The following is a 25,587-nucleotide window of genomic DNA, read 5'->3' as shown; positions in this document are numbered from 1 at the left end:
TAAAAGGAACCCGTGTTTAAAGTTTCTACTGTGGAAACTCACTTGAAGTTGGATTGTTGGTGTTTTGATATTAAACTTGTTTGTTTAACTTCTTAAACTTCTGCTCTGCGTCATTCAGTGTGATTCACAAAACATCTTATTCCTAAAAAATATAAAACAATACTTTTTGATATATTTTAATGTCCTGCAGGATTTGGTCATATCAGCTTTTCTTGTAATAAAAGTTTTGGAGCTGTTGTGTACGTGCAGCACCTGAACGCATCAGGGTTCATCTCTGGCGCCATCTAGCGGCGGGTGGGGTGAACAGCAGCCCGCAGCAGTCGCACGGTTATTTCAGCGTCGTTGCAGCAGCAGAGGAGGAAGAGGAGGAGGAGGAAGAGGAAGATCACATCCTGCAGCTCTGTCCTCCAGCCTCACACCGGAGACTCAGCGGAGTGAACCCGCAGCACAGAGCCCACAGCGCGGCCACGAGCAGCGCGTCTCCGCGAAGACCTCCGTCCACCCAGAGAGCCGCTGAGGAAGAGGAGGAGGAGGAGGAAGATCCCATCCTGCTGAGCTCTGTCCCTCCGTCTGTCCTCCAGCCTCACAACGCGGACACACACCGGACACACACACACACACAGGGAGCCCGCAGACCTTCATCCACCCAGAGTCCATTCAGAACCGGTGAGGAAGAGGAGGAGGAAGAGGAGGCAGCACTGCAGCAGACATGCCGGGCCTGCTCTTCATCACTCTCATCAGCGGTGAGTGCGATTACTCATCTCATCCAATCAGGAGCTCAGATTCAATTCGTCTTCATCATTTAGAAAATAAGTGCGAGGAGACTTTGAACTCAGCACATGTGTTCGAGTCCACGTGACTGGTTGTGTGTCTTACTGATGTTTACCAGTGTTTGTGTGTTTTATTGTTGTTTATCAACACACACACACACACACACACACACACACACACACACACACACACACACACACACACACACACACACACACACACACACACACACACACACACACTGACCTAACAATACAACATCCCAAAATCCAAAGTTATTTCATGTGCGATGATTTAAAATCCGCACATGGAAGAATCTGTAATTCTACAGAATAATTTGTTATTTATGATCAAATTAAAGCTCAAATATCACTTTACAAAATATCATAAATCGCACGTGGATAATAATCTGATCATTAGTCTGTTTATCATCATGTGACAAACAAAACATCAGATCCTCTCATTCAGAAGCAAGAAAGTAATAAAATGACCAAGAATGATTCGTCAGAACACAAATCTTCTGTTGATTAATTATTCATTATGTTGATTCAGACCTGTTAACATTATTGATGGATATTTTGCATCGTCATCGTCGATAACGTCTGAGCAACGTCTCATTCAACGCAGGCGTCTCAGACTCCTTCACCAGCTCCGAGTCCAGCCACAGTTTTCATTCTGCAGTTTGAGGTTTTAAACCTCATCTTGTGTTTTGCTCAGATGATAAAAAACCTCTTAAAGTTTGTTTTGGAAAAGATTTGAAGTTTTTTTGAATCACGAGATCTTTTGTCCTCGTACGATCCCAGATTCAAGATTCACATCATATGTGATATGTGTTAATATAAACCATATTGATATTATATATCATTTTATACAATAATATTGTCTTTTGCACACTCTGTCTACATATTCTTACACTCATAGTATATTATATTATCTATTGTATAGTCAAATACTTATATTTATACCTCTACTATATATCCTATCATACTCTATGTATATTCTTGTATATATAAGTCTATATACACATTTTTATACATGTGTTGTTATAATTATAATTATTATTACTATATTACTATTATTATTATTATATATACTGTTGCTGCCATTATTACTATATACTGCTATTATATTGGTATACTTACTATCATATATAAATATATATTATGTTATATTATATACTATATATACTGTACTATTTTTATATACTGTCTAACAATACCATTACCATCATATCATCAGTACTATTACCATCATCTTGCCACTGCACCTTATCTACCTATTTTATTTTATTTTATCTTGTGTTTCTATTTTTTATTCTTTCTACCTCAATATTTTTTATTTTATTCTATTGTTTTGTATTTTATTGTATTCAAATATAACGGCTGATATGACGACTTAATTTCCCTTCGGAAATCTATCTATCTATCTATCTATCTATCTATCTATCTATCTATCTATCTATCTATCTATCTATCTATCTATCTATCTATCTATCTATCTATCTATCTATCTATCTATCTATCTATCTATCTATCTATCTATCTATCTATCTATCTATCTATCTATCTATTCAAGATTTTTATTATCAAATGCACAACAATAACATAAAGCAGTCGCTGGCAATGAAAAGGCTCTCTTCTAGCAATGCTCAATAATTACAACCAAAAATATAAAAAAGAAATAGTATAAAATAGAATATAAAAAATTTAAAATAGAAAATAAAAATGTATATATCTAAAAAGATATATCCCTATAGATCCTGCTGGCACGTTGAGATCCTCTGGCCCAGGATCCAGATTCTCTAAGAGCTCAATGAGTCGGTCGTTTCCTTTGAATCAAAGCTAAAAACCTACTGATTGCTCTCTTCATGGGGGGGTGGGGGGGGGGGGGGGGGGGGGCTCAGTTTCTGTCTCACGTTTATTGTTTTTGTTTCATTCTCGTGCGTTTCGTGTGTTTGCTGAGAGAGAAGCTGCAGAGACGGAGAGATCCTTGTTATTAATAATAATAATAATAATAAGAAGAAGAAGCTTCGTCTCCAACACGGAGTCCTGCCGGGGAGCAGAGACGAGACCGGGGGGGAGGAGGAGCAGATTTGGGGGAGGTTCTCTGTCCATAAGCTGATCTGAGGAAGGGGCTTTAATGAGCCCCCCCCCCCCTGCTCACAGAATCAAAGCTGGAGACGACAGATGCAGTGTTGATGGAAACTTTAGGGTCCAAGCCACCGACCTCGAGGGGGGGGGGGGCGGACGTTCAGGTAAACTTGGCTCGTGCCTCAGAAGGGACTTGTCGTGCAGGATTTCAACCAATCTGGTCTCACTGGTCCCACTGGTCTCAAGGGTCTCACTGGTCTCACTGGTCTCAATGATCTCACTGGTGACACTTGTCTCACTGGTCTCACTTGTCTCACTGGTCTCAGTGGTCTCAGTGGTCTCAAGGGTCTCAATGGTCTCAATGTGCTCACTGGTCTCACTGGTCTCTGTGGTCTCACTGGTCTCACTGGTCTCACTGGTCTCAGTGGTCTCAGTGGTCTCAATGGTCACACTGGTCTCAATGGTCTCACTGGTCTCAGTGGTCTCAATGGTCTCACTGGTCTCACTGGTCTCGCTGGTCTCAAGGGTCTCACTGGTCTCACTGGTCTCAGTGGTCTCAGTGGTCTCAGTGGTCTCAAGGGTCTCAGTGGTCTCAAGGGTCTCAATGGTCTCAATGTGCTCACTGGTCTCACTGGTCTCTGTGGTCTCACTGGTTTCACTGGTCTCACTGGTCTCACTGGTCTCACTGGTCTCAATGGTCACACTGGTCTCAATGGTCTCACTGGTCTCAGTGGTCTCAATGGTCTCACTGGTCTCACTGGTCTCGCTGGTCTCAAGGGTCTCACTGGTCTCACTGGTCTCAGTGGTCTCAGTGGTCTCAGTGGTTTCAATGGTTCCACTGGTCTCAATGGTCTCACTGGTCTCACTGGTCTCACTGGTCTCAGTGGTCTCAGTGGTTTCAATGGTTCCACTGGTCTCAGTGGTCTCACTGGTCTCACTGGTCTCACTGGTCACACTGGTCTCAATGGTCTCAGTGGTCTCAGTGGTCTCAGTGGTCTCAAGGGTCTCACTGGTCTCAATGGTCTCGCTGGTCTCAAGGGTCTCACTGGTCTCAGTGGACTCAGTGGTCTCAGTGGTCTCAGTGGTCTCAGTGGTTTCAATGGTTCCACTGGTCTCAGTGGTCTCAATGGTCTCACTGGTCTCACTGGTCTCACTGGTCTCACTGGTCTCAGTGGTCTCAGTGGTTTCAATGGTTCCACTGGTCTCAGTGGTCTCAATGGTCTCACTGGTCTCACTGGTCTCACTGGTCTCACTGGTCACACTGGTCACAATGGTCTCACTGGTCTCAGTGGTCTCAGTGGTCTCAGTGGTCTCAATGGTCTCACTGGTCTCAATGGTCTCAGTGGTCTCTGTGGTCTCAAGGTTCTCAATGGTCTCACTGGTCACACTGGTGTCACTGTTGTCACTGGTGTCACTGGTCTCACTGGTCTCACTGGTTTCAATGGTTTCAATGGTTCCACTGGCCTCAGTGGTCTCACTGGTCTCACTGGTCTCACTGGTCTCAGTGGTCTCACTGGTCTCACTGGTCTCACTGGTCTCAGTGGTCTCACTGGTTTCAATGGTCTCACTGGTCTCACTGGTCTTAGTGGTCTCATTGGTCTCACTGGTCTCAATGGTCTCACTGGTCACACTGGTCTCATTGGTCTCACTGGTCTCAATGGTCTCACTGGTCTCACTGGTCTTAGTGGTCTCAATGGTCTCAATGTGCTCACTGGTCTCACTGGTCACACTGGTCTCAGTGGTCTCAGTGGTCTCAGTGGTCTCAGTGGTCTCCGTGGTCTCAAGGGTCTCAATGGTCTCAATGTGCTCACTGGTCTCACTGGTCTCACTGGTCTCACTGGTCACACTGGTCTCAATGGTCTCACTGGTCTCAAGGGTCTCAGTGGTCTCAGTGGTCTCACTGGTCTCAGTGGTCTCACTGGTCTCACTGGTCTCACTGGTCTCACTGGTCTCAATGGTCTCACTGGTCTCAGTGGTCTCACTGGTCTCACTGGTCTCACTGGTCTCACTGGTCACAGCCGCATCTGAACAGAGCAGGAGGAAGATGAAGAACAAGAGTTCTGCACATTTGGACCGTCACCACGAGGAACACAGGAAGTTGTATACCTCGCACAGTTCATGCTAATCTCCCGCCCTGAAGCCGTCTCCTGCCTCACAGCGCCACCTACTGGCAACAGACAGTAAACCTCATGACACAATCACTAAATGTTCATGTCCTGGTCTACGTGTTGTGCACAGTAACAGTGTGTTTGTGCTCTCTAGCGCCACATAGTGGACAAGGTAATTGACGACTTTGTCATGGCGACCACCAAGCACGAGAAATGACCGTGCAGTGTCCGATGCAGCGACACCACACAGCTGGTTCACCCGCTTCTGCTTCAATTTACTATTTAATCACATTAACAGATAAAGATGATCAAGACAAGAATCCTCAACAAATTTAAAACATTATTTATACATTTTAAGTTAATAACCAGGAGAAACGCTCACATCTGTGCAGCTGAAACAGATAAAGTCATCTCAGAAGTGACAATATTTAATTTTTTGGTGGAAATCTTTTCGTCAGCTGGTGGATCTGTGTCCCCTCAGACTGCAGGAGGAGGGGGGGGGCAGCTTAGCGTGTCGCAGACGTGTTTGAGACATGTTGGCCATGATATGGTAATCTGCTCTGAGGTCAGACAGCCATCTGTGGCCCCAGACAGAGAGCATCATGGGAGGAGAGCCTGTTTACCTCAGACAGAGGACCGAGACCTGTGGACATCTGACTTGTAGCCGCCGTGGCTCATGGGAAATTCTGTTATCAAACACCAGATTGATTTTTGTGGTTCAGGTTCCATCATCCCAGCGAGTTTCATATACGTTCACTCCACAGACTGTTTATGAGTCACCTCGCAGTTTGATTCATTGGTCACTAACGGTGTTTAAATTCAGTTTCTGCAATTTTTGACAGCAAATTAAATGTTATTTTATTTTACTAACTCATCACATTTAGCATTGATGAGCACTATATAATAATATATCATAATAATATAATATAATATGTCAGAAGGCATGAGGACACTTCTGACATTTTATATTATTTCTACGGTGTTTTATTTTATTTTGATTCCTGAAAATGTCTGGATATTGATTGAGTTTTAGTTGTTAAATGAATAAACAACCATAATACAGTGTATTATTATATTTTAATATTATAGTAGTATTACAGTAGCGTAGTATTTATATTCTTGATAATAAAATGATAACTAGGAGGTGAAAAGTACAATGTTAACTACTGTTATTCACTTTCACCTCTGAAAGATGTTTGTCACAATCAATACACAAACATTTATATATAATAAATTATAAATACATAAGAAAAAATATTTCAACCAAATATTTGACTTGTTATTTAATTCATAGCCTTTTTAAATCATATTTGTGGAAAGACCAGATTTAAGGAAAGAAATTAAGGTTGTTGTTATATTTCCCAGTGTCTCCAGTGAACCCAATAATTAAATGGTACCAAACAATAATGCGTTAATATGAATTTTTCATGGCAGTACTTGTTTCAGATTATATTTGAGTTGTCCGTTCTGTTTTAACTCTATTTCTTCACCCAGCTGAATCGTAAAGCCTCTGCTGATGTGGACATTTAACAATCGAAATCTCAAACTAAAGCCTGTCTCCCGTGTGACTGTTGCTTCTCCTCGGTTTCCTGCAGCTCTCGTGTCCAGCTGTGACGGTTTCAGACGGACCTCGTCCCAGCGCGTCTCACCGCTCAGACAGGATGAAGGCCCAGCCCAGGAATTAGTCCGAACCAAACGCCACTCAGTCCAGGAGCTGGTGCGAGCCCAGCCTCACTTGGTTCATGACATGGGCTGGCCCGAGATTCACGAAGTATCCAGATCCGAGGTGGAGTCTAACTCGTCTCAGTTAAAGCCACCGTCCCCCGGAGGTCAGGACGCAGACAGGACCGCGGCGGCTGTGGACGAAGACGTGGAAGAGGAGATGGAGGTGAGGAGGACGTGGAGAAACTGTCGGAGCTAATATTGGCCTCTGAACAAACATGACGATTTTCAGTTGAGAGTTGTAATGAAAACCTTTCTTTAAGTTTGTTTGTCACAAATCGGTTTTAGGTAAAAGTGTAAATATCAGACGTAAAAATGAATGTTCCTCTTTGATTTCAGTGGCCAACACAAACGGTGCAGTCACATTCTCTCAGTAAACAATGGAGCTAAAGCTTCAGAACAAAGATAGTCTCTGACCTGAGAGTCAGTCTGTGACTTTCGTTAATTAGAAAAGCTTAAAACCATTTATTTGGAATAGGAGATTTAATGTATCTATACATGAATTTGTCCATCTGTCCCTCTACTTTCAGCGTATGGTCCATTTGGCAGCTCCACAGGACGCAGGAGGTCACAGGGGTCACACGGACCCCGACACGGAGCCCTTCGGTGGGCCGGGTGCCGGCGATGCCTCCCAGGAGGCCTCCGGCTTCTATGGGACGGACACGGAGGACAGAGACAGAGGAGAGGAGGGAGGAGAAGACCGAGAGAGAAGAGGAGGAGAGGACGAGTGGGAGGAGAGAGAGAGGAGAAGGGGGGACGAGCGGGACGCTTCAGACGTCAGCCACCTTACCCCAGATCTGGACGCTCTGATTGGTTAGTAGAAGTAACTTCCCCTTCAGAACTAAATCACACACTCGTCAAACCTGTTATTCATCTTCAATGATTTATTGAGATCCAGCAAAGATCTCTCCTCGGCCCTGAGGATCAGACGTGTGTCCGGAACAGACTCTGCTGCTCGTTAAGTGTGTTAGAAGTGTTTACCCACAGACACACACACACACACACTCACACACACACACACACACACACACACACACACTCACACACACACACACACACACACACACACACACACACACACACACACACACACACACACACACACACACACACACACACGTTCCTGACATGTGTGTTTGTGTCTCTCAGGCTACAGTCCATCCCTCCACCCCTCCAGCTCCCTGCAGCCCATCATCTCCTCCCCAGCTGAGCTGCATGATCCTGGGCTACAAGAACATCGAGCGTCCCCTGTCCTGGAGGTGAGGACGGACAGAAGGTGTCTCGATGACAAAAATTCAATTTTTTACCGTATATGTTTTTTACAATAACCTCCCTGTGCAGTTTCCGTCACATACATAATTTTTCCAGGGTTAGGGTTAAGAGGCCAAAACATGTTCTGTGAGGCCACTGCGACCTTGACCTTTGACCCTTGATTTAACATTTGTATAAAAGAAATTCCCTAAATGCGTTCTTGAGATATTGGGTTTGCAGTAAAGGTTTATTAGTGATAGAATTGAAGAGCATTTGTGACTTTATTTACTCAAGTTTAACTTCATGAATAGACAGAGATGAAAAACCCCAGCAGGGACAAAGTGTGAAGACGACTTAAAACAGAGGAATCATCCGCTGAAGTTTGACTTTAATTAGATCACAATAAATCTGACGTAATCCACTAACCCGGCGCTGAATGATTTAATTAGTCTTTAACTGCTTTGTGAGATTATGGGATTAATTGTGTTTCTTTGCCCCAATCGTCCGAGTCAGGAGACGCTTGACTGCAAAGAGCAGAGATGATAAACGACCTCAAACACACACAGAGAAGTGTCTCTGCAGGTTGATATAAGTCACTAATCTTATATTATTATCAGTAATATATATACAGTAATATAAGTGATAGTACTTTTATCCCCTACCAATATTACTACAACTGTATTTCCACCATGTCCTCATGCCGATATGAAACCAACCTGATTACAACTCGACCCAGAAGGAAAACCGAACCACGATCAGTTGTTTCTACTTATATCATAAAGTACGAGAGACTGTAAATAAAGGAGACAACATGTCTTCCACTCCAGATGGGTCCTTTAGAGAGGGAGCTGTGGGAGGCGGAGGGGGAGGAAGACGTTCAGTCCAGTGGATACGGAGTCCGTCGTTCCTCCATCGCTACCACGACGACAACATCCACATCCGCTTCCGCTGCTGCTGCTGCAGGCGGAGACGCTGCAGGAACCTCGGCCCCGGAGACGGACACTGGCACGGACTTCGGGCTGCTGGGAAGTTTTACAAAAGGTAGAGCAAATATAAAAATCTGTTTATGATGTTTCCTGTTTCTGTCTTTGAAATGTTTTTATTTACATGCACCCACGGTTTGAAGCTGCTGATTAGAAAGGTTCAAATGTGTACAGATGAGATGAGTGCTATTACTTGCCTAAAATGTTAGTGAACTAAATTAGCTTAGCTTAGCATAAAGACTGGAGACAGGTGGAAACAGCTGGCCTAGCAATAGTAACTAAAACTAGGGTGACCAGACGTCCTCTTTTTCCCGGACATGTCCTCTTTTCGAGACCTAAAAAATGCGTCCGGCAGGGATTCCAAAAACGTCCGGTATTTTGCCTCGTCGCAAAAAAAATATTAATAATTTTCGCATATTTGTGTTTCTGGGTCTTTCACAGCCTACTAGTTATTTCGGCCTTCCAAGTTCTGGAAATGGTACCACCCTTACGTTCCACCTTCTTGCGCGAGCTGACTGTAGAGAGAGTCTGTCATTGGGCGACCGATCTCAGGGTTGCCAGACCCACGATAATTATCCTCCAAATACGACTATTTTGAGCCTTTGGAACGTTACTTTGCCATTTCCAATCTGGCAAAATTGAGCACCTTGCCGCTTCCACTCCGTGCGCTGTTTACAACAAGGAGAGGAATCGGTTGTCTGTTGAATCACTGAAGGGGATTCTGTGCACCCAGTACAATTTCAAAAACATGACCTGCAAGGACTTTCATACCTATTTGATAGGCAATCGCCAACTCCTGGGTAAGATTCAGTCTTCAGAGAAATATGGCCAACCACATGAGGAGGGCTGAAAAGTGTCTTAATTTTCTTATTTTAATATGTGGCCATATAAGTAATTTATTATTTGGAATATTGTATTTGTTATCATTATTGCTTTAATATATGAGGAGGACTGAAAAGTTTCTTAATTTTCTTATTTTAATATGTGGCCATATAAAGAATTTATTATTTAGAATGTTTTATTTGTTATCATTATTGACACATTTAAATGCCACAAAAAAGATTTGTTTTACATTTGCACTTTGCAATTTTGTTAAAGTTCAATAAATAGATGTTCATATAGTCATTTGTGTCATTTTTGTCATTTCATTTGTGACATTTGTATGCATTCACATGGTCATGGTGCGGCATGCTATACACTACACCTCCCCACGACAACCCCCTGTCCTCTTTTTTACAAACTCAAATCTGGTCACCCTACTAAAACCCACCTAAGATAAAGACTGCGGAGGACCCGACGTTCACATCTTTAAAGAATAAAGGTGCTGAAATGTGATGTGTCTGGTTTGTGTCTGCAGATGAGACGGAGGATGAGGAGACCGAGCGGGAGGAGGAAGAGGAGCACGCCGGCCTGTTTACCCAGAGTCCCACTGTAGCAGAGGTCGGCCTGGCGCCCAGCAGAGAGCCTCTGCAGCCCAGTGTGGAGCAAGAAGAGCAAGGGAATAAAGGTGGGAAGGATCTTTAACACTTTAGTATTATAACCTCCCAATTTTTCTCAAACTTAAAATAGTCAACATAAAACGATGCTCTCTGCTCGGATCATTCTTCTCAGGCCCTGATGTCTAAAGCCATAAGGAGTATATTTTAAAAGAATACACTGAATATCACCATATCTGATGAAGTGTTTGTATATTTGCTCGAGCAGACAGACTGAATGACCGAGGAGCCGAGGTGCAGGAGGAGAGCTGGAAGAAGATGGAGGGAGAAGGAGCAGTAATCCGTCACATCGTCCCGCTCACCACAGATCCCTCGCCGACCATCAGCTTCACCGACCCGGCCTGGGCTTCGTTAGACAAGACCACGCCCCTGGAGGCCCAAGGGTCGGAGGTCAGGGGCGGGGGGGCGATGACTGCCACAGAGAACATGAAGGAGGCCCAGCAGGTACCTTGTCACGTTGAAGATCCATCCACATGTTTGTATCACAAATAAAACAACCAAGTCAGTGTAGAGTCTCCAATCAACCTAATATTAAAGTGGGAACCTTCTCCCTGTGAGGTAAACCACTGCCCGGCCAGTAGGGGATGTTCACACTGCTGTTGTCGAATCTTTCAGGTGGTGTGTATAGACTGGAAGGACCTGGTTGGACGTGGGTATGTCGTCCTCAACATGACGCAAAACCTGAACTGTGTAAGTACAAAGAATTTTTATAGTAATGAAAAGGTCTGAATTCTGTACTTTAACATCACTACATCCTCAGATTCATGAGGCTTCGATGCACCAACGAATCCTTCAATGCTTCCTAGCTTATCTCCTTTAGCAGATAACATCGAAATTTCATCTGGACACACCCACGCAAATATAAAGTAGAATGAACGGCTTCTTTTGTTCTCTTGATTTTGTTCTCTCTCGTTTTCTGTGAGTAACTGATGATTAAATGTTTCCTCTGTATGAACAGAAAACACTTTTCTCCAGACGTGTCGGATTGAAACAGGAAGCTTTAATTTAACTGTCAGTGCACAGCACAGAGAACTGTACTGTCTAGATCTTCTGTTATAAATAAAGTTGTTTTAAAAAAAAAAAGGTGACGTACTCCATCGGGCTCAAGGATAGTGGTTAGGAAAGGAGAGGATTTAGACTTTCTGAACACAACCCTGGTCCTAATTAGGCAAAACCTCCTATCTGAGCTCCTGGTGAAGATCAGTGTTAGGATGTGAATTGTGGTTAAGTTTAGGTTAGAGTCAGGTTTTAATCGGTCATGGTTAAGGTTTGGGATCAGGTTTTGGTTGCAGTGTACGAACAAGGAGAGCTGTACGAACTTAATTCTCCTTCGACTTATTTTGTCAAGTTTTTAACGGGTTTAGCTCTTTTTGGTTTTCCATGCATGAAGCTCTTCTCTTTATTCAACCGCATTGTTTACTGAATACATATTTACATCTTACTGACATTGCAATCAACAAAACAGGAGGAGTTCCGTGTGGACCAGGGTGTGCGGTTGCTGAAGATCATCGAGCGAGAGTTTGCTCGGAAGATGAACAGCCCTGAGGGATCATGGGTAATCTTCCTCAGCAAGCCCACACACCAGCAGCACCAGCTCCTGATGAATGTGGCATCTGGCCACGGTACACACACACACACACACACACACACACACACACACACACACACACACACACACACGTTTTTACCCTCTTAAAAGTTTATTTTAGTAGTTTGTCCTGACTCTTGTTGAGAGTTAAGGGCAGAGGATGTCACACCTTGTTAAAGCCCTATGAGACTAATTGTAATTTGTGAATATGGGATATACAATGAAAAGTGCATTCTACATATGCACATGTATTTCTGTGTCTTTTTGCTAGTGAAAAAGAACTCAGGGATTCAGACACAGTCACTTGCACCTGCACACTCTTTACTCTCACCCCAGCATGTACAGTTTATCTACCTGCATGATATACTGTGTGTACATCTTACAGTTTTACGTGTATTCATGTTCCTTTGTTGCTTCTTTTCAAATTTCTTCTTCTTTCAGTTGTTTCTTTCACTGAGTTTCAAATACATTCTGTTTGTAGATTGTGACTTTGACAAATAAAACCGGCGCAGGTTTGTTTTAATTGTTGTGTTGTGTCTCTCAGGAGTGATCGGCACCAGTGATGTGCTGCTCATGTTGGGGGAGATCAGGAAAAGACTGAATGAGGTAAAATAACTGCGCAGTTTCCATGTATAGATTTAGATTCTAAGGTTTCTGCTCATAGAAAACACACTGTGATACCTACCTTTTTATTTTTACCCTTTTAATTTATATACAGTGCCTTGCCCCTTGGCCTTTTTCCCATTTTGAACTGTCATAAACTAGAATTCAAATAGACTTAAACAGACTTTTCCCATTTGATCAACACAACATGCATAGTACTTTGAAGGTGCAAAACACCTTTAATTGTCACGCAAACAATAATGAGAACAAAAAAAATGAAAATCTGTAAGTACCCCCCCCCCCCTAAAATCAAATAAGTTCATTTTATTTCTCATCAATGTACACTCAGCACTCCATCTTGACAGAAAAAAACATAAATGTAGAAATTTTTGCAAATTTATTAAAAAAGAAAAACTGAAATATCACATGGTCATATGTATTCAGACCCTTTGCTCAGTATTGAGTAGAAGCCTTTTGAGCCAGTACAGCCATGAGTCTTTGGATGGTGAACGTTGGTGGACAGCCATGTTCAAGTCTCTCCAGAGATGCTCAATTGGGTTTAGGTCAGGGCTCTGGCTGGGCCAGTCAAGAACGGTCACATAGTTTGTTCCGAAGCCACTCCTTTGTTATTTTAGCTGTCTGCTTAGGGTCATTGCCTTGTTGGAAGGTGAACCTTCGGCCCAGTCTGAGCCGTCGGGCCACTCCGTCGGGCCACTCTGCCATAAAGCACCGACTGGTGGAGGGCTGCAGTGATAGTTGACTTTGAGGAACTTTCTCCCATCTCCCTACTGCATCTCTGGAGCTCAGCCACAGTGATCTTTGGGTTCTTCTTTACCTCTCTCACCAAGGCTCTTCTCCCACAATTGCTCAGTTTGGCTGGACGGCCAGGTCTAGGAAGAGTTCTGGTCGTCCCAAACTTCTTCCATTAAAGGATTATGGAGGCCACTGTGCTCTTAGGAACCTTGAGTGCTGCAGAAATTCTTCTGTAACCTTGGCCAGATCTCTGCCTTGCCACAATTCTGTCTCTGAGCTCCTTGGGCAGTTCCTTCAACCTCATGATTCTCATTTGCTCTGACATGCACTGTGAGCTGCAAGGTCTTATATAGACATGTGTGTGCCTTTCCTAATCAAGTCCAATCAGTTTGGTCTCCAATGAAGGAGTAGAACCATCTCAAGGAGGATCAGAAGAAATGGATAGCATGTGAGTTAAATATGAGTGTCACAGCAAAGGGTCTGAATACTTATGACCATCGTGCTCAGTTTTTCTTTTTTAATAAATTTGTTAAATCTGTTTTTTTTCTGTCAAGATGGGGTGCTGAGTGTACATTAATGAGAAATAAAATGAACTTTTTAGATTTTTGCAAATTGCTGCAATGAAACAAAGAGTGAAATATTTAAAGGGGTCTGAATACTTTCCGTACCCACTGTACATCTTGCATACAACACTGAGCTATTAAAGTAATTCACAGATTCATGTTTTTATTTTAAACATACATGTAGAAGAGACAGTGAATCCTCAAGCTATCTGTGGATGGCACACATACTCCCACATTAGTGAGATGTCGGACCCTGATGGGTAGCACACAACTTATCTAATCTTGGACGGATGGAGGTTGTCAGGCAGAGGGTCAAATCAGCCTCACAACATGTTGGATGCATGTTAATGTGTATTGAAAGACATTTAAATTCGTGGAAAAAAAAAAAAATTAAAAAATTGTCTAATCACCCAAAGATTTCGCGACTCCCCTGCAGTACCATCTGTGGACCCCCTAGGGGTCGCGGACCCCCTGTTGAAGACCTCTGATCTAAACCATTCCATAGTAGCTCTGGCTGTATGTTTAGGGTCATTGTCCTGCAGGAAGATGAACCGCCAACACCCCAGTCTCAAGTCTTTGCAGACTGCATCAGATGTCTTCACGGATTTCCCTGTATTTTGCTCCATCCTTCTTCCCCTCAATTCTGACCAGTTTTCCTGTACCTGCTGAAGAGAAGCATCCCCACAGCATGATGCTACTGCCACCATGTTTCACTGTTGGGAAGGTGTGCTCAGGGCGATGGGCAGTGTCGGGTTTCCGCCACACGTAGCGTTTTGCATTTTTGCACTTCTGACCAGAGCACCTTCTTCCACCTGTTTGCTGTGTCTCCCACATGGCTTCTGGCAAACTCCAAATGGGATTTATTAAGATTCCCCTTCAACAACGGCTTTCTTCTTGCCACTCTTCCATGAAGGCCAGATTTGTGAAGTTCACGACTAATAGTTGTCCTGTGGACAGATTCTCCCACCTCAGCTGTGGATCTTTGCAGCTCCTCCAGAGTTACCATGGGCCTCTTGGTTGCTCCTCTGATTAATTTTGTCCTTGTCCGGCTTGTCTGTTTGGGTAGACAGCCTTGTCGTGGTAGGTTTGTGGGTGTGCCATATTTTTTCCATTTTCTGATGATGGATTTTATGGTGCTCCATGAGATATTCAAAGCTTGGGATTTTTTTTTAGAGACATTTTCACAGCCCAGGAGCTCAGTCACACCACAGGCATGCTATTTGCCTCTTTTTCTCTCTAATTCTCTTAAAATTTGTGCTACCTAATGAGAAGTAGATATCCGATGAGAGGCTGCATCAGACACTGTTCGTCAACAAATGTTAAGAGTGGGAACAGTCAATTGAATTTTTAATTCTACAATCTCCAGTTATTAAACTGACCTCTGGTGAGGTTTCCAGGGCCCATACTAACAGCTCCTTCACTGAGGGCTTCACTATCCAAATTCTGCGGCTAATTCCCACATTTCCTTAATCTTATCTTCCTCTCATTACCCAATTTTTCTCCTTAAATCGATTCCTGACTTTACTAAGCCAACTGTAACGCAGTGAATAATACACACATGTCTTACCATTTAAGTTAAGGGCCCATCTTTTTAATCTTGCACAATGTCATTTAACCACCTTATCATTACAATTAAGCTATTCTAAACTATTTCCTGTCTATACCTTATTTCTTTCCTTTCTTCACTTTTATAACTTTTCTATAATACTCCCCCCTTTTATTTGCGACGTGCACAACGCAAATAAAATCAAATTTAGCACGGAACTTCACTTCAAACATCAACACAACGAGACATGTCCACAAAAACTGTTTTTTTAACGGTGTGGATAACACAGAACAGCCTCAATGAACGAACCAGCGTCCAGTCAAAATGAGAAATACTCACCGTGTGTGAAGCTGTTAGAGCTGCTGCAGGCCACAGCACATCCGGAGTTCGTGACGCCAAATTCTATGGGATATTGTATGCAGCCAAGATGTCGATGTTGTTATTGAAGTTGATGATGATGAAGGAATCTCAGCAGACCTCGTTCTTGTTTGTAGAAAACGTTTATTACACAGAAGTTTCACAGGTCAGAACGAGCACCATGGTATACCCGGAGACAACACAAGCCAATTGTGAAAGTCTGATTTGCCAAAGCCCGACAAGGATTCTTATAGGGAAGATGCTTTCCCCAAAACTAGAGATGAAATTACGTCACACATAGGGCCTCTGACTAAATAAGGGCATGTTTCATACCTAAAGTTGAATAAGCATGTTAAAGAACATTCCGTCTATACCCATCCATTAGCAGGTCAGAGATTATTCCCTAGGTCAACGATCATTTCAAAAAAGGAGATAACTAAACATATGGAATAGTATTTAAAAAGACTGAGAATTAGGCGCCATAGATGTAAACATGTCATTCTGGTTTATATATACTGGTTTATATTTATAAAATCTTCTCAAAGGGATTTTTCTGCATAAATAAAGGACGTAGCTCTTTGGTTTCCATTTCTGTAAATTAGCAGGAAGCTGATCTGAAAGAGCGATAGTTTAAAAATATTTAGCAAAAGATCACCGGGCTACAAACTGGTTTATTAGTTGTAAGTCAACTGCAGGAAACTTTCATTATTTTACATTGAGGAACTGAATCTGCGTGTTTGCCTCCTCAGGTGGGAATCCAGAGCTACAGTGCCACCAGCCGCTGTGTGTCCCGGCCCAGTCAGACACGCAGCGACTACGGGAAGCTGTTTGTGGTGCTGGTCATCATCGGCTCCGTCTGCATGGTCATCATCACTTCTGGGTTCTTATACATCTGCTGGCAAAGACGACTGCCGGCAACCAAGACGACGGTCAGTGAACACACACAGACACAGAAAGAAATGCAAGGCCTGTTCTGCACGTCTGCATCACATATATGTTCTTCAAAGTTTTATTCAGACATTCATTTTTATTTATTTCAAACATGTAAATAATTAAAAAGAGAAATTTACTAATATGTGAAAAAATTAACCTTAATTTACACAAAGTAAAGCATCATAATGTAACATGACATGGTGTGACCAGTTTCCCCCTCAGGAGGTGGTGGTGATGACCAAAACCAGAGCCAAAATCAAGGTAGTACTGGGCTTATTATCAGCAGGTGTCTAAATATTCAGTGCTCTCTGACCTTTGCAGTTTCGTGCTGAGGAGCTTCACTTTGTGGAGAATGGTTGCCATGACAACCCCATGCTGGACGTGACAAACGACAACCAGCCTGAGATGCAGGAGAAGAAGCCAAGCACGAACGGACTGACGGGGGGGGGCGAGAGAGGAAAGGACGACAGCAGTCGCTGGCAGGTGATGGGATGACTGATTAAGTGGATGTACGAGGACTAAAAGATGAACAGAGGAAGGATGAGTGAATAATGTTCTCACACACGTGGCGGCACTTTAGTGTTGAGTAATCTGCTGTTGGTTTCTTAAGGTAAAACTTTATTCTGCTCGGCAACAGTGTGAAGCCTCTCGTCTGGTTTCTCTTTCAGGTGTTTGTCAATCAAACAGCGGCTGAGGAGGAGGAGGAGGAGGAAGAGCAGGACACACATCTCTGATGGAGGAAGAGGAAGAGGAGACAGGTTATGACGGATGGGCGTCTTTTATAGATGGTGGAGCCCAGAGAAGAAGAAGAAGAATAGGAAGATGGCAGCAAAGAAAACAAGGTGTCTTCGATTGAGGGAAGATAGGAAGTGAGAGAGAGGAGGTGGAGGAAAGAAAAGAGAGAAGTGGGGATGAAGGTGAAAAGCCTGAGTGATAGATGTGTGGTGCAGGAGCAGGAGTCACTGACGTCATCACAGGGATTAGACACCGAGGTGAACATCACATACATGAATTCATGGAAAAACAGTCAAATCTACAACCATTGAAAATGGTTGTTAAAGACGGACGTCAGATCCCAACTTGATGTTAGAAAATATCACCATTACATAAACGATCTGTTTAATGTGCCTTATGTTTTTAGCTCTTGACAAAGTGGCTGCATGACACAATTAACACAAACAACACAGCAAAGCACCTTTTCCAAGCTTCAACACTTGAATGTAAAGATGCAATTGTTTAGTTTGTGTCACATGAAAACAAACTTTACTTCACACAACAATCTGACCGGCAGCAGGAATCCAAAATAATTCAAAAGGCTGAAAGTACGGATGATAATGTCATAATTTAAAATTTATATTTAGATGACAATTTTTGCATGACGTCACCAATGACAAGAAGTCGGGTACAAACCAAAACCTACGATGAGCCTAAAAAACGTAATTTAACCAGAAGGTCGTTCAGAGGTCACTTTGTTTTTCCTAGATCCGACCAATTTATCCTATCCGACCCATAACCCTGTTCTAAAGTCAAATGAAAAACTTCCTTGTGAGTTTCACTTCCCTGCAGATGATCAGTGGTTTCACCTCCACGTCTAACTCCGGTGCCGGCAGCGGCTCCTCTCGGCTTCTCCTCTGAATCACCGGACAGGAAGTTGAGTCTGTAGCGACTTTGAAAGTAAGGTTTTGGCACTTTATCAATTCCTCTTTGGAAATAGTGACTATCATCGCTGAAAATGCTGCATCACGTTAAATGTATAACAAAGTAATTTTAAAATATCTGTATTTTGCTTATAGGAATGGTTGTAACTGCTGAGGATGTTTACTGTTCCCTCTGCAACAACTCGCGTTAAATATACTGATGTGCTGTTATCCTGATGCTTCTCTTTAACGGTGCTGGAATGGCTGCTCTATGCTCCTGAGTAAATCCTGAGGCTTTGACACACAGGCAACATTTAGAGGCCAAAAGCATGAGAATAAAGTGAGTTACAGTGTAGAAGTCAAAGTTACAGAACCTTGAGCCCAAGTCGAGCCCCAAGTCTTCTGTTTATAGTGTTGAATGTTCAAGTCAACACGTCATGTGCAGGTCACTCATCTAATGTCCGAGTCACTCTCATCTCATCTGTATTATTTTGGTTATAATATCCGAGGCTCAGCGATCAGTCATTAATTGAGTATCAGGATCATGTCCGTGTTGCCAAAAGTATCTTCAAGACACTAAGATCGTGTACAAGTCACCATGGCACATTTCAGTCGTCATCAAGGACCTGTCACAGCTTTGTGATCGTGGGATATAATAGTGTTCGGGTCGCTCAATTCGGGTCTGAACAGGAGTTTGTCTGAGTCACTACGATCATGTCTGAGTCAGTAGGATCAGGTCAGTGTGATTATACTTTAATCAAAAACATTACATCAGGAGAATTTCATGTCAAGAGGGTCACGTTTGAGTCGCCATGGTGACGTCTGAGTCACCATGTTGGAGTCAGGAAGGACGAGTCACTGCGAATGGGTCCTAGTCACGATGGTCAAGTTTGTTTAACTGATTAACATTTAAATCTAACACCTTTGTGTGTTTTCGGTCAGAGGCTCAGTTGACTGACTGGAGACAGACAATCGTCCAGAAGCTGTGTTAAACATTGCGTTTCTCATATTTTATTCAGTGACTTCATCACGGCCGTTCTCCGTCTCCATGCTGGTCACATTTAAATTTCATTTAATTCAGATGTTGCCCGTGTTTTTGCTCTTTTTCTCAGACTTTTCTCAATGTAACTAATGTATATGGCTTCACTTTGAACTACACTGATTTAAATGCATTTTTTTAGCTCAGCAGGATTTACGGAGCGTTCAGGACCGAGCGAGGACTCAGGATTAGAGTTTCTTAAACGTGCAGTATATATGATCTGTTTCTGAAAGCACAAGAGACCGGCAGGACGCGTTCCCCTTGTCCTGCACTTGGAGACAGATTATACGAGCATGTAGCTTTCAGCACTGCAGCCTCGATATAACAAAACAGACAGCGTCTGCTTCTTTCAATTGCTGAAGGAGTCTGTTTGAAAGACAAATTTCTGTCGCCTTCTTGCTAGAAATCCACTTAACACTGAACAGATCCTTTACATCTGTTTTAACAAGTGCTTTTCTTTCCAGAATCTGAGAACCTCTCGCAGTTTTGCAAGTCAGTGGGGATTCAGCTGTAAGAAAAACTAAAAACTAAATTGTCCTTAGTATACAGAAAAGATGGTTAGTTTCAGTCTGAATTTGCTGCTATTCTACGAATATATTGTTCAGTTTTATTCATTCATGGCAAGTATTTCATTCATTTTCTCCTTTTTGTAAGTCTGTTTATATGTGTATCACATGTTGTGTCACCCTTTTGGTTGTCAATGTAATAAGTTAACTGTGAGAAATAAAGTGTGGAGAAAATGTGTTTTGTAATTTCTCGCCCCTTCAACCTTGACATGGATAGTGGATGATTTCTTATGTTTGCAGGATTTAATCTTTGTTCTTTTCATTTTGATTATTGTGATTAAATAGTTTAGTTTAGTCAGTAGTAGTTAGTTTCAGTATAGTTTGTCATGTTTAAGAAAAGACGACATCTTCAACTTCCAGTTTAACACGAGTTCAGGTTCCTCTAATTCTTTTCAAACACGGGTTTGAGTAAATCACACCTGTAGTTGCATCGTGACACTGCAAGGCAATTGACAACATAATGTATATAAACATATAGATAAACATATTTAATAATGACTCATTTCATTATTGATAGAGTATTTTATCTTATTCTATGTACTTTTTTAAAAATATTGATTAAAATATATTGAACCTATTGATCCATTTACTTTATTATTTAAGCTCTATAACAATAAGACTATAAATGTGTATTTGTACATGTTTATTTGTGCATTTATACAAACTCATACACCTTCATCAGAATCACTCAGATTATAACCTCACCACCATGGATTAAGACCAAAGAGCTGTCTAAGGACACCAGGGACAATATTTTAGACCTGCACAAGGCTGGAATGGGCTACAAGACCATTGGCAAGCAGCTTGTTTAGAAGTAGACAAATGTTGGTGCGCTTATTCGGAAATGGAAGAAACACAAAATTACCATCAATGGCCCTCGGTCTGGAGCTCCACGCAAGATCTCGCCTTGTGGGGTATCGATGATCATGAGAAAGGTGAGGAGATCAGCCCAGAGCTACACAGGAGGAACTTGTCAATGATCTCAAGACAGCTGGGACCACAGTCACCAAGAAAACCATCAATCAATCAATCAATCAAATTTTATTTGTATAGCCCATATTCACAAATCACAATTAGTCTCATAGGGCTTTAACATGGTGTGACATCCTCTGTCCTAAACCCTCAACAAGAGTAAGGAAAAACTACAAAAAAAACCTGTTAACAGGGTAAAAATATGTAGAAACCTCAGAGAGACACATGTGAGGGATCCCTCTCCCAGGACAGACAGAAGTGCAATAGATGTCAAGGTAACCGGTCTCTCTTATGCGTTGTGAAACCTGTGTTGTGTCTTGTAGATTGAAGGACCGGAACGTGTTCTTTTGAAACGGGACCTTTATTTTTCTGTTCAGATCACAGTACAACAGCGTCAGTCACATGCCGTCTCTTCAACATCCAGAACATTCTAAATAAATCTCAAAATAATTCACATCTTATCAAAAGTATAAATATAATAACAAAAATACTATACAACAAAACATACCTGTTCAGATCACAGTACAACAGCGTCAGTCACATGCCTAACATAAAAAGAAGATAAAAAGGCACTCTTCAAGAAACTAAAATGGCGGACACCTACGCACATGTTTAATTTCCCTGCTAAAACACTCTGAACTAATTAAAGAATGAAAATGAACCATCAAAACATGAAGCAACTTGACTAATACAATCTTATAAAACAGATTAAACATTTTAGACAGCTTACAGACAACTTAAACTATGAACTATACACAAATGTGTCGCGCTGTGCATTATACATACCGTCTCTTCAACATCCAGAACATTCTGGCGAGACAGGTTAAAACAAACACAATAACCACTCGCGACCTACAGGGGTCGCCAAACACACGCAATACAAAATCAATTATGTACAAAAACAGGGATTTCTGGTGAAATGAAACAACCATTCCCATACCTGCTACATCAAGTGTAGAAAAACATCATCAAGATTAAAGTTTTTTAGCAGCATTGATGAGGGTAAACATTTTGAAGGATCACTTCAATACAGTATGTCAAGCAGTCCTGCTGCAATCATAGTCTTTGGTCAGCAACCAGCAGGATCATGATCCACCATCCCGATCAGAGGCCACTTTAGTCCAGTCATTGTCCACTGCCGCTTATTAGGATCCATCAGTAACACACTACGCCGTAATGGATTCAAATCCTGTTGCACCAGTAAGGTCCCCCTGCTCAAGAAGACACATGTACAGGCCGTCTGAAGGTTGCCAATGGACCTGAATGATTCAGAGAAAGCTTGGGAGAAGGTGATGTGGTCAGATGAGACTACATCAGGCTCTTTGGCATCAACTGGACTCGCACTGTTTTGAGAAGAAGCTTTGGGGGTGTTCCCTGCTAAGGGGACAGGACGACTTCACCACATCGAGAGGAGGATGGACCGGGCCTTGTACCGTGAAATCTTGGGCGACAACCTTCTTCCCTCAGCCAGGACATTGAAAATGGTCGTGGATGTGTCTTCCAGCACGACAATGACCCGAAACATATGGTCAAGGCAACAAAGAAGTGGCTCAAGAAGAAGCACATTAAGGTCATGGAGTGGCCTCGCCAGTCTCCGGACCTTATTTCCATAGAAAATCTGTGGATCAAATACTTATATTTCACACAATCAAATGCAAATCAATTTATAACTTTTATATGATGCGAGTTATATGATCTGGATATTGTTCATTTATTAGTCAGTGGGCAAACTTACAAAATCGGCAAGGGATCAAATACTTATTTCCTTCACTGTATAGGTGTGTATTATATGAGTCATAAATCAGTAGAAACAAGAACTATCAACCCAAATCTTACATTTTATTCAAAGAGTTGTTTTTTCTAGGAACATAAAAGTTGTTTAACACTAAACAGGTGGAGGGATTCTTAATTCTCTTTTTACAAGAGTGAACTATGAATACGGATAGCTGCTGATAGATCTATATAAATATTTTGTTGCAAACCATTCATTTCTCTCCTGTATGAATCCTCATTAGTCTCTTTAAATTGTACCTACAATTAAATCTTTTTCCACACTGAGAGCAAGTAAAATAATGATCTGCTGTATGACTCATCGTATACACAGATTGCCCATTAGTTTAAATCTTTTACCAGACTAGCAGCAATTTAATAATTTCTCTCCTGTATGACTTCTCTTAAGTATATTCAGCTGTTAATTTCAGGCAAAGTTTTTACCAGACACGGACGACATTATGAAAAATACATTAGGTATATATGTGTATGAAATATGTGGCATATATCAAGTCAGTAGAAATAAGAAATATCAACACAAATCTTTCATGTTATTCAATGAGTTATTTTTTCTAGGGAGAAATAAGTTGTTTAACTGATAAAAACAGGTGAAAGGGGGAATTCTAAATTCTCTTCTTACAAAGTGAACTATGAATATGGATAATATAAAAAGTTGCTGACAAATCCTAATAAATCTTTTGTCGCAAACTATGCAACTTAAATCTTTAATCACACAGAGCAAGTAAATTCATTCCCTCTTATATTAATACTCATATGCCATTACATTACCCATTAGTCTAAATCTTATCCCACACTAGGAGCAACTAAATGCTTTCTCTCCTGTATGAGTCCTCATATGTACAGTTACATGGCACTTTCGTTTGAATCTTTTACCACATTTGGAGCAACTAAACGGTTTCTCTCGTGAATGAATCCTCATATGTTCAGTTAGATCGCAGTTTCGTCTGAATCTTCTACAACACTCAGAACAACTGAATGGTTTCTCTCCTGTATGAGTACTCATGTGTTTGGTTAGATCGCACTTTCGTCTGAATCTTTGACCACACTCTGAGCAACTAAACTGTTTCTCTCCTGTATGAATCCTCATATGATCAGTTAGATTGCCCTTTTGAGGAAAACTTTTACCACACTCAGAGCAACTAAACGGTTTCTCTCCTGTATGAATCCTCATATGGTCAGTTAGATTGCCCTTTTGAAGAAATCTTTTACCACACTCAGAGCAACTAAACCGTCTCTCTCCTGTATGAGTCCTCATATGTACAGTTAGATCACCGTTTTGAAGAAATCTTTTACTACACTCAGAACAACTAAATGGTCTCTCTCCTGTATGAGCCCTCATGTGTATTGTTAGATCCCACTTTCGTCTGAATCTTTTACCACACTCAGAACAACCAAATGCTTTCTTACCAGTTTTACATTTCATATCACTTAGAGGCTGTTTGTTATTTGTTGTATTTAAACCAGATTGAGGTTCCCTGGTCTGCATCCAATCATCTTCACTGTCTTCATTCTTGTCCTCAGTACCTTGTTGTAAATGTCCATCAGGACCTGAGTTCCTGGCTGGTTCTTGTTCTCCACAGTCCGCTCTGTTCTCCTCAGTTCGACTCTGATGAAGCTGTGACAACTCAGGTTCCTCTTCATCTTCTTCACTCTTTATAGTGACAGCAGTCCATGTGAACTTGATATCAGCCTCCTCAAGTTGTTGAAGCTGCTCTCCCTCCTGATTGGTCCACGGTTCCTGCTGTTCCTCTTTAATGTGGGGGGGCTCTGGGTCCTCCTGGTCCACAATGGGGCTCCACTGCTGCTGCTCAGGGGGAACCTCTTCTTTATTCACCATCAGCTGCTGTACGTCTGCAGGAAACACTGAAACACAAATACACACGTTTATCATTTCAGAGTTTCCCGAAGTGTTTTTAAAAACTTATGTTGTGTCGTATAATGTCGACTCAGGAAGTAGTGATGTTGAGGTAGTTGATAGTCACTGTGGAGGAAAATTCCACTGACCAGTGTCTAGGGTAGTGGAAATCCCCTGAGCAGGTGTCTCACTGCTATGACCTTGATAAACAGGGTGTAGGCCCTTATTTGGTGATGTTTTCTTCCAACTGGTACAGTGGACGGACAGACACAGCAGATACACAAAGATGATGATCTCATGTCTTTCAAGTCTTCTTTTTTTCATAGTATGTCTCATGGAACGCCTCTTTGTGTAAGTTCTGGCTTTTGTGAACTTGTGGCCAGTTCTTCCATTTTGAGTTCCCGTGCTTGTTGTATAAACTCTGCAAAGCTTATTATTATAAAGACTCAAAAGCAGCTCCAGTCAGAGAATTTAATTATTTCAAATCTCAAGATGAATTTCCATCACATCCCCTCTACATCTCGACGAAGCTTGTAAATTTAGCAGCATTAAACACTGGACGTAAAAAAGTTTTATATTTTGAGGTAAAATAAACAAAATAGGACACTAACAGAGCAGAGCAGGGCGAGTGGAGGTTAGTTAGTTGGTTAAGCTGTTTTCAGATATGACCTGTGGGTAAAAACCAGAGAATTGTGTTTCACACGTGAACAACACAGCAGCAGGTTTTCTGCACACACTCGTTCACAACAGCATCAAATCCTCCTTATTATTCAGGTGAAGGAAGAGCAGCAGACAGAGACAGGAAGTGACATAGTCACTACTAGGGATGGGCATAATTAATCGACGATCGATTAATTGATCAATAAGAATTTCGTCGATGACATTATTTTGTCATCGACGAAATTCTGTTGCGTTCACTGCCAACACTGCGTAGCTATACGTCTCCGTGAGCGTATGGGGAGT

The 25,587-nt window shown here is 42.0% G+C and overlaps 2 protein-coding genes across 2 annotated transcripts; one reads left to right on the top strand and one right to left on the bottom strand.

Moving 5' to 3' along the window:
- The first annotated feature begins 709 nt into the window (after window positions 1–709).
- On the top strand, window positions 710–17,498 carry podxl2 (podocalyxin-like 2). Its single transcript, XM_061070692.1, has 13 exons — window positions 710–743; window positions 6,565–6,857; window positions 7,222–7,504; window positions 7,841–7,950; window positions 8,770–8,983; window positions 10,283–10,432; window positions 10,648–10,865; window positions 11,037–11,111; window positions 11,887–12,043; window positions 12,554–12,615; window positions 16,581–16,760; window positions 17,086–17,247; window positions 17,433–17,498. Exons 1-13 carry the CDS (start codon window positions 710–712, stop codon window positions 17,496–17,498), a joined length of 2,004 nt encoding a protein of 667 aa, XP_060926675.1.
- Window positions 17,499–22,803: 5,305 nt separating this feature from the next.
- LOC132999963 (gastrula zinc finger protein XlCGF17.1-like) lies at window positions 22,804–24,573 on the bottom strand. The gene has a single exon (XM_061069768.1). It carries the CDS (start codon window positions 24,253–24,255, stop codon window positions 23,563–23,565), a length of 693 nt encoding a protein of 230 aa, XP_060925751.1. The 5' UTR covers window positions 24,256–24,573; the 3' UTR covers window positions 22,804–23,562.
- Window positions 24,574–25,587: the final 1,014 nt, after the last annotated feature.

The sequence above is a fragment of the Limanda limanda genome, chromosome 4, assembly GCF_963576545.1.
Source record: "Limanda limanda chromosome 4, fLimLim1.1, whole genome shotgun sequence".
NCBI classification, from domain to species: domain Eukaryota; kingdom Metazoa; phylum Chordata; class Actinopteri; order Pleuronectiformes; family Pleuronectidae; genus Limanda; species Limanda limanda.
The sequence above is the reverse complement of the archived record's forward strand: the minus strand, read 5'-3'. Positions and strand labels throughout refer to the sequence as shown.

Excerpts from the sequence above, each read along its gene's own strand:
- podxl2 (XM_061070692.1), top strand. The coding sequence starts at position 710 with ATGCCGGGCCTGCTCTTCATCACTCTCATCAGCG. Across the intron at positions 7,951-8,769 it reads GAGCGTCCCCTGTCCTGGAG|ATGGGTCCTTTAGAGAGGGA; the intron begins GTGAGGACGGAC and ends CTTCCACTCCAG. Across the intron at positions 8,984-10,282 it reads GCTGGGAAGTTTTACAAAAG|ATGAGACGGAGGATGAGGAG; the intron begins GTAGAGCAAATA and ends TTGTGTCTGCAG.
- LOC132999963 (XM_061069768.1), bottom strand. The coding sequence starts at position 24,255 with ATGCAGACCAGGGAACCTCAATCTGGTTTAAATACAACAAATAACAAA.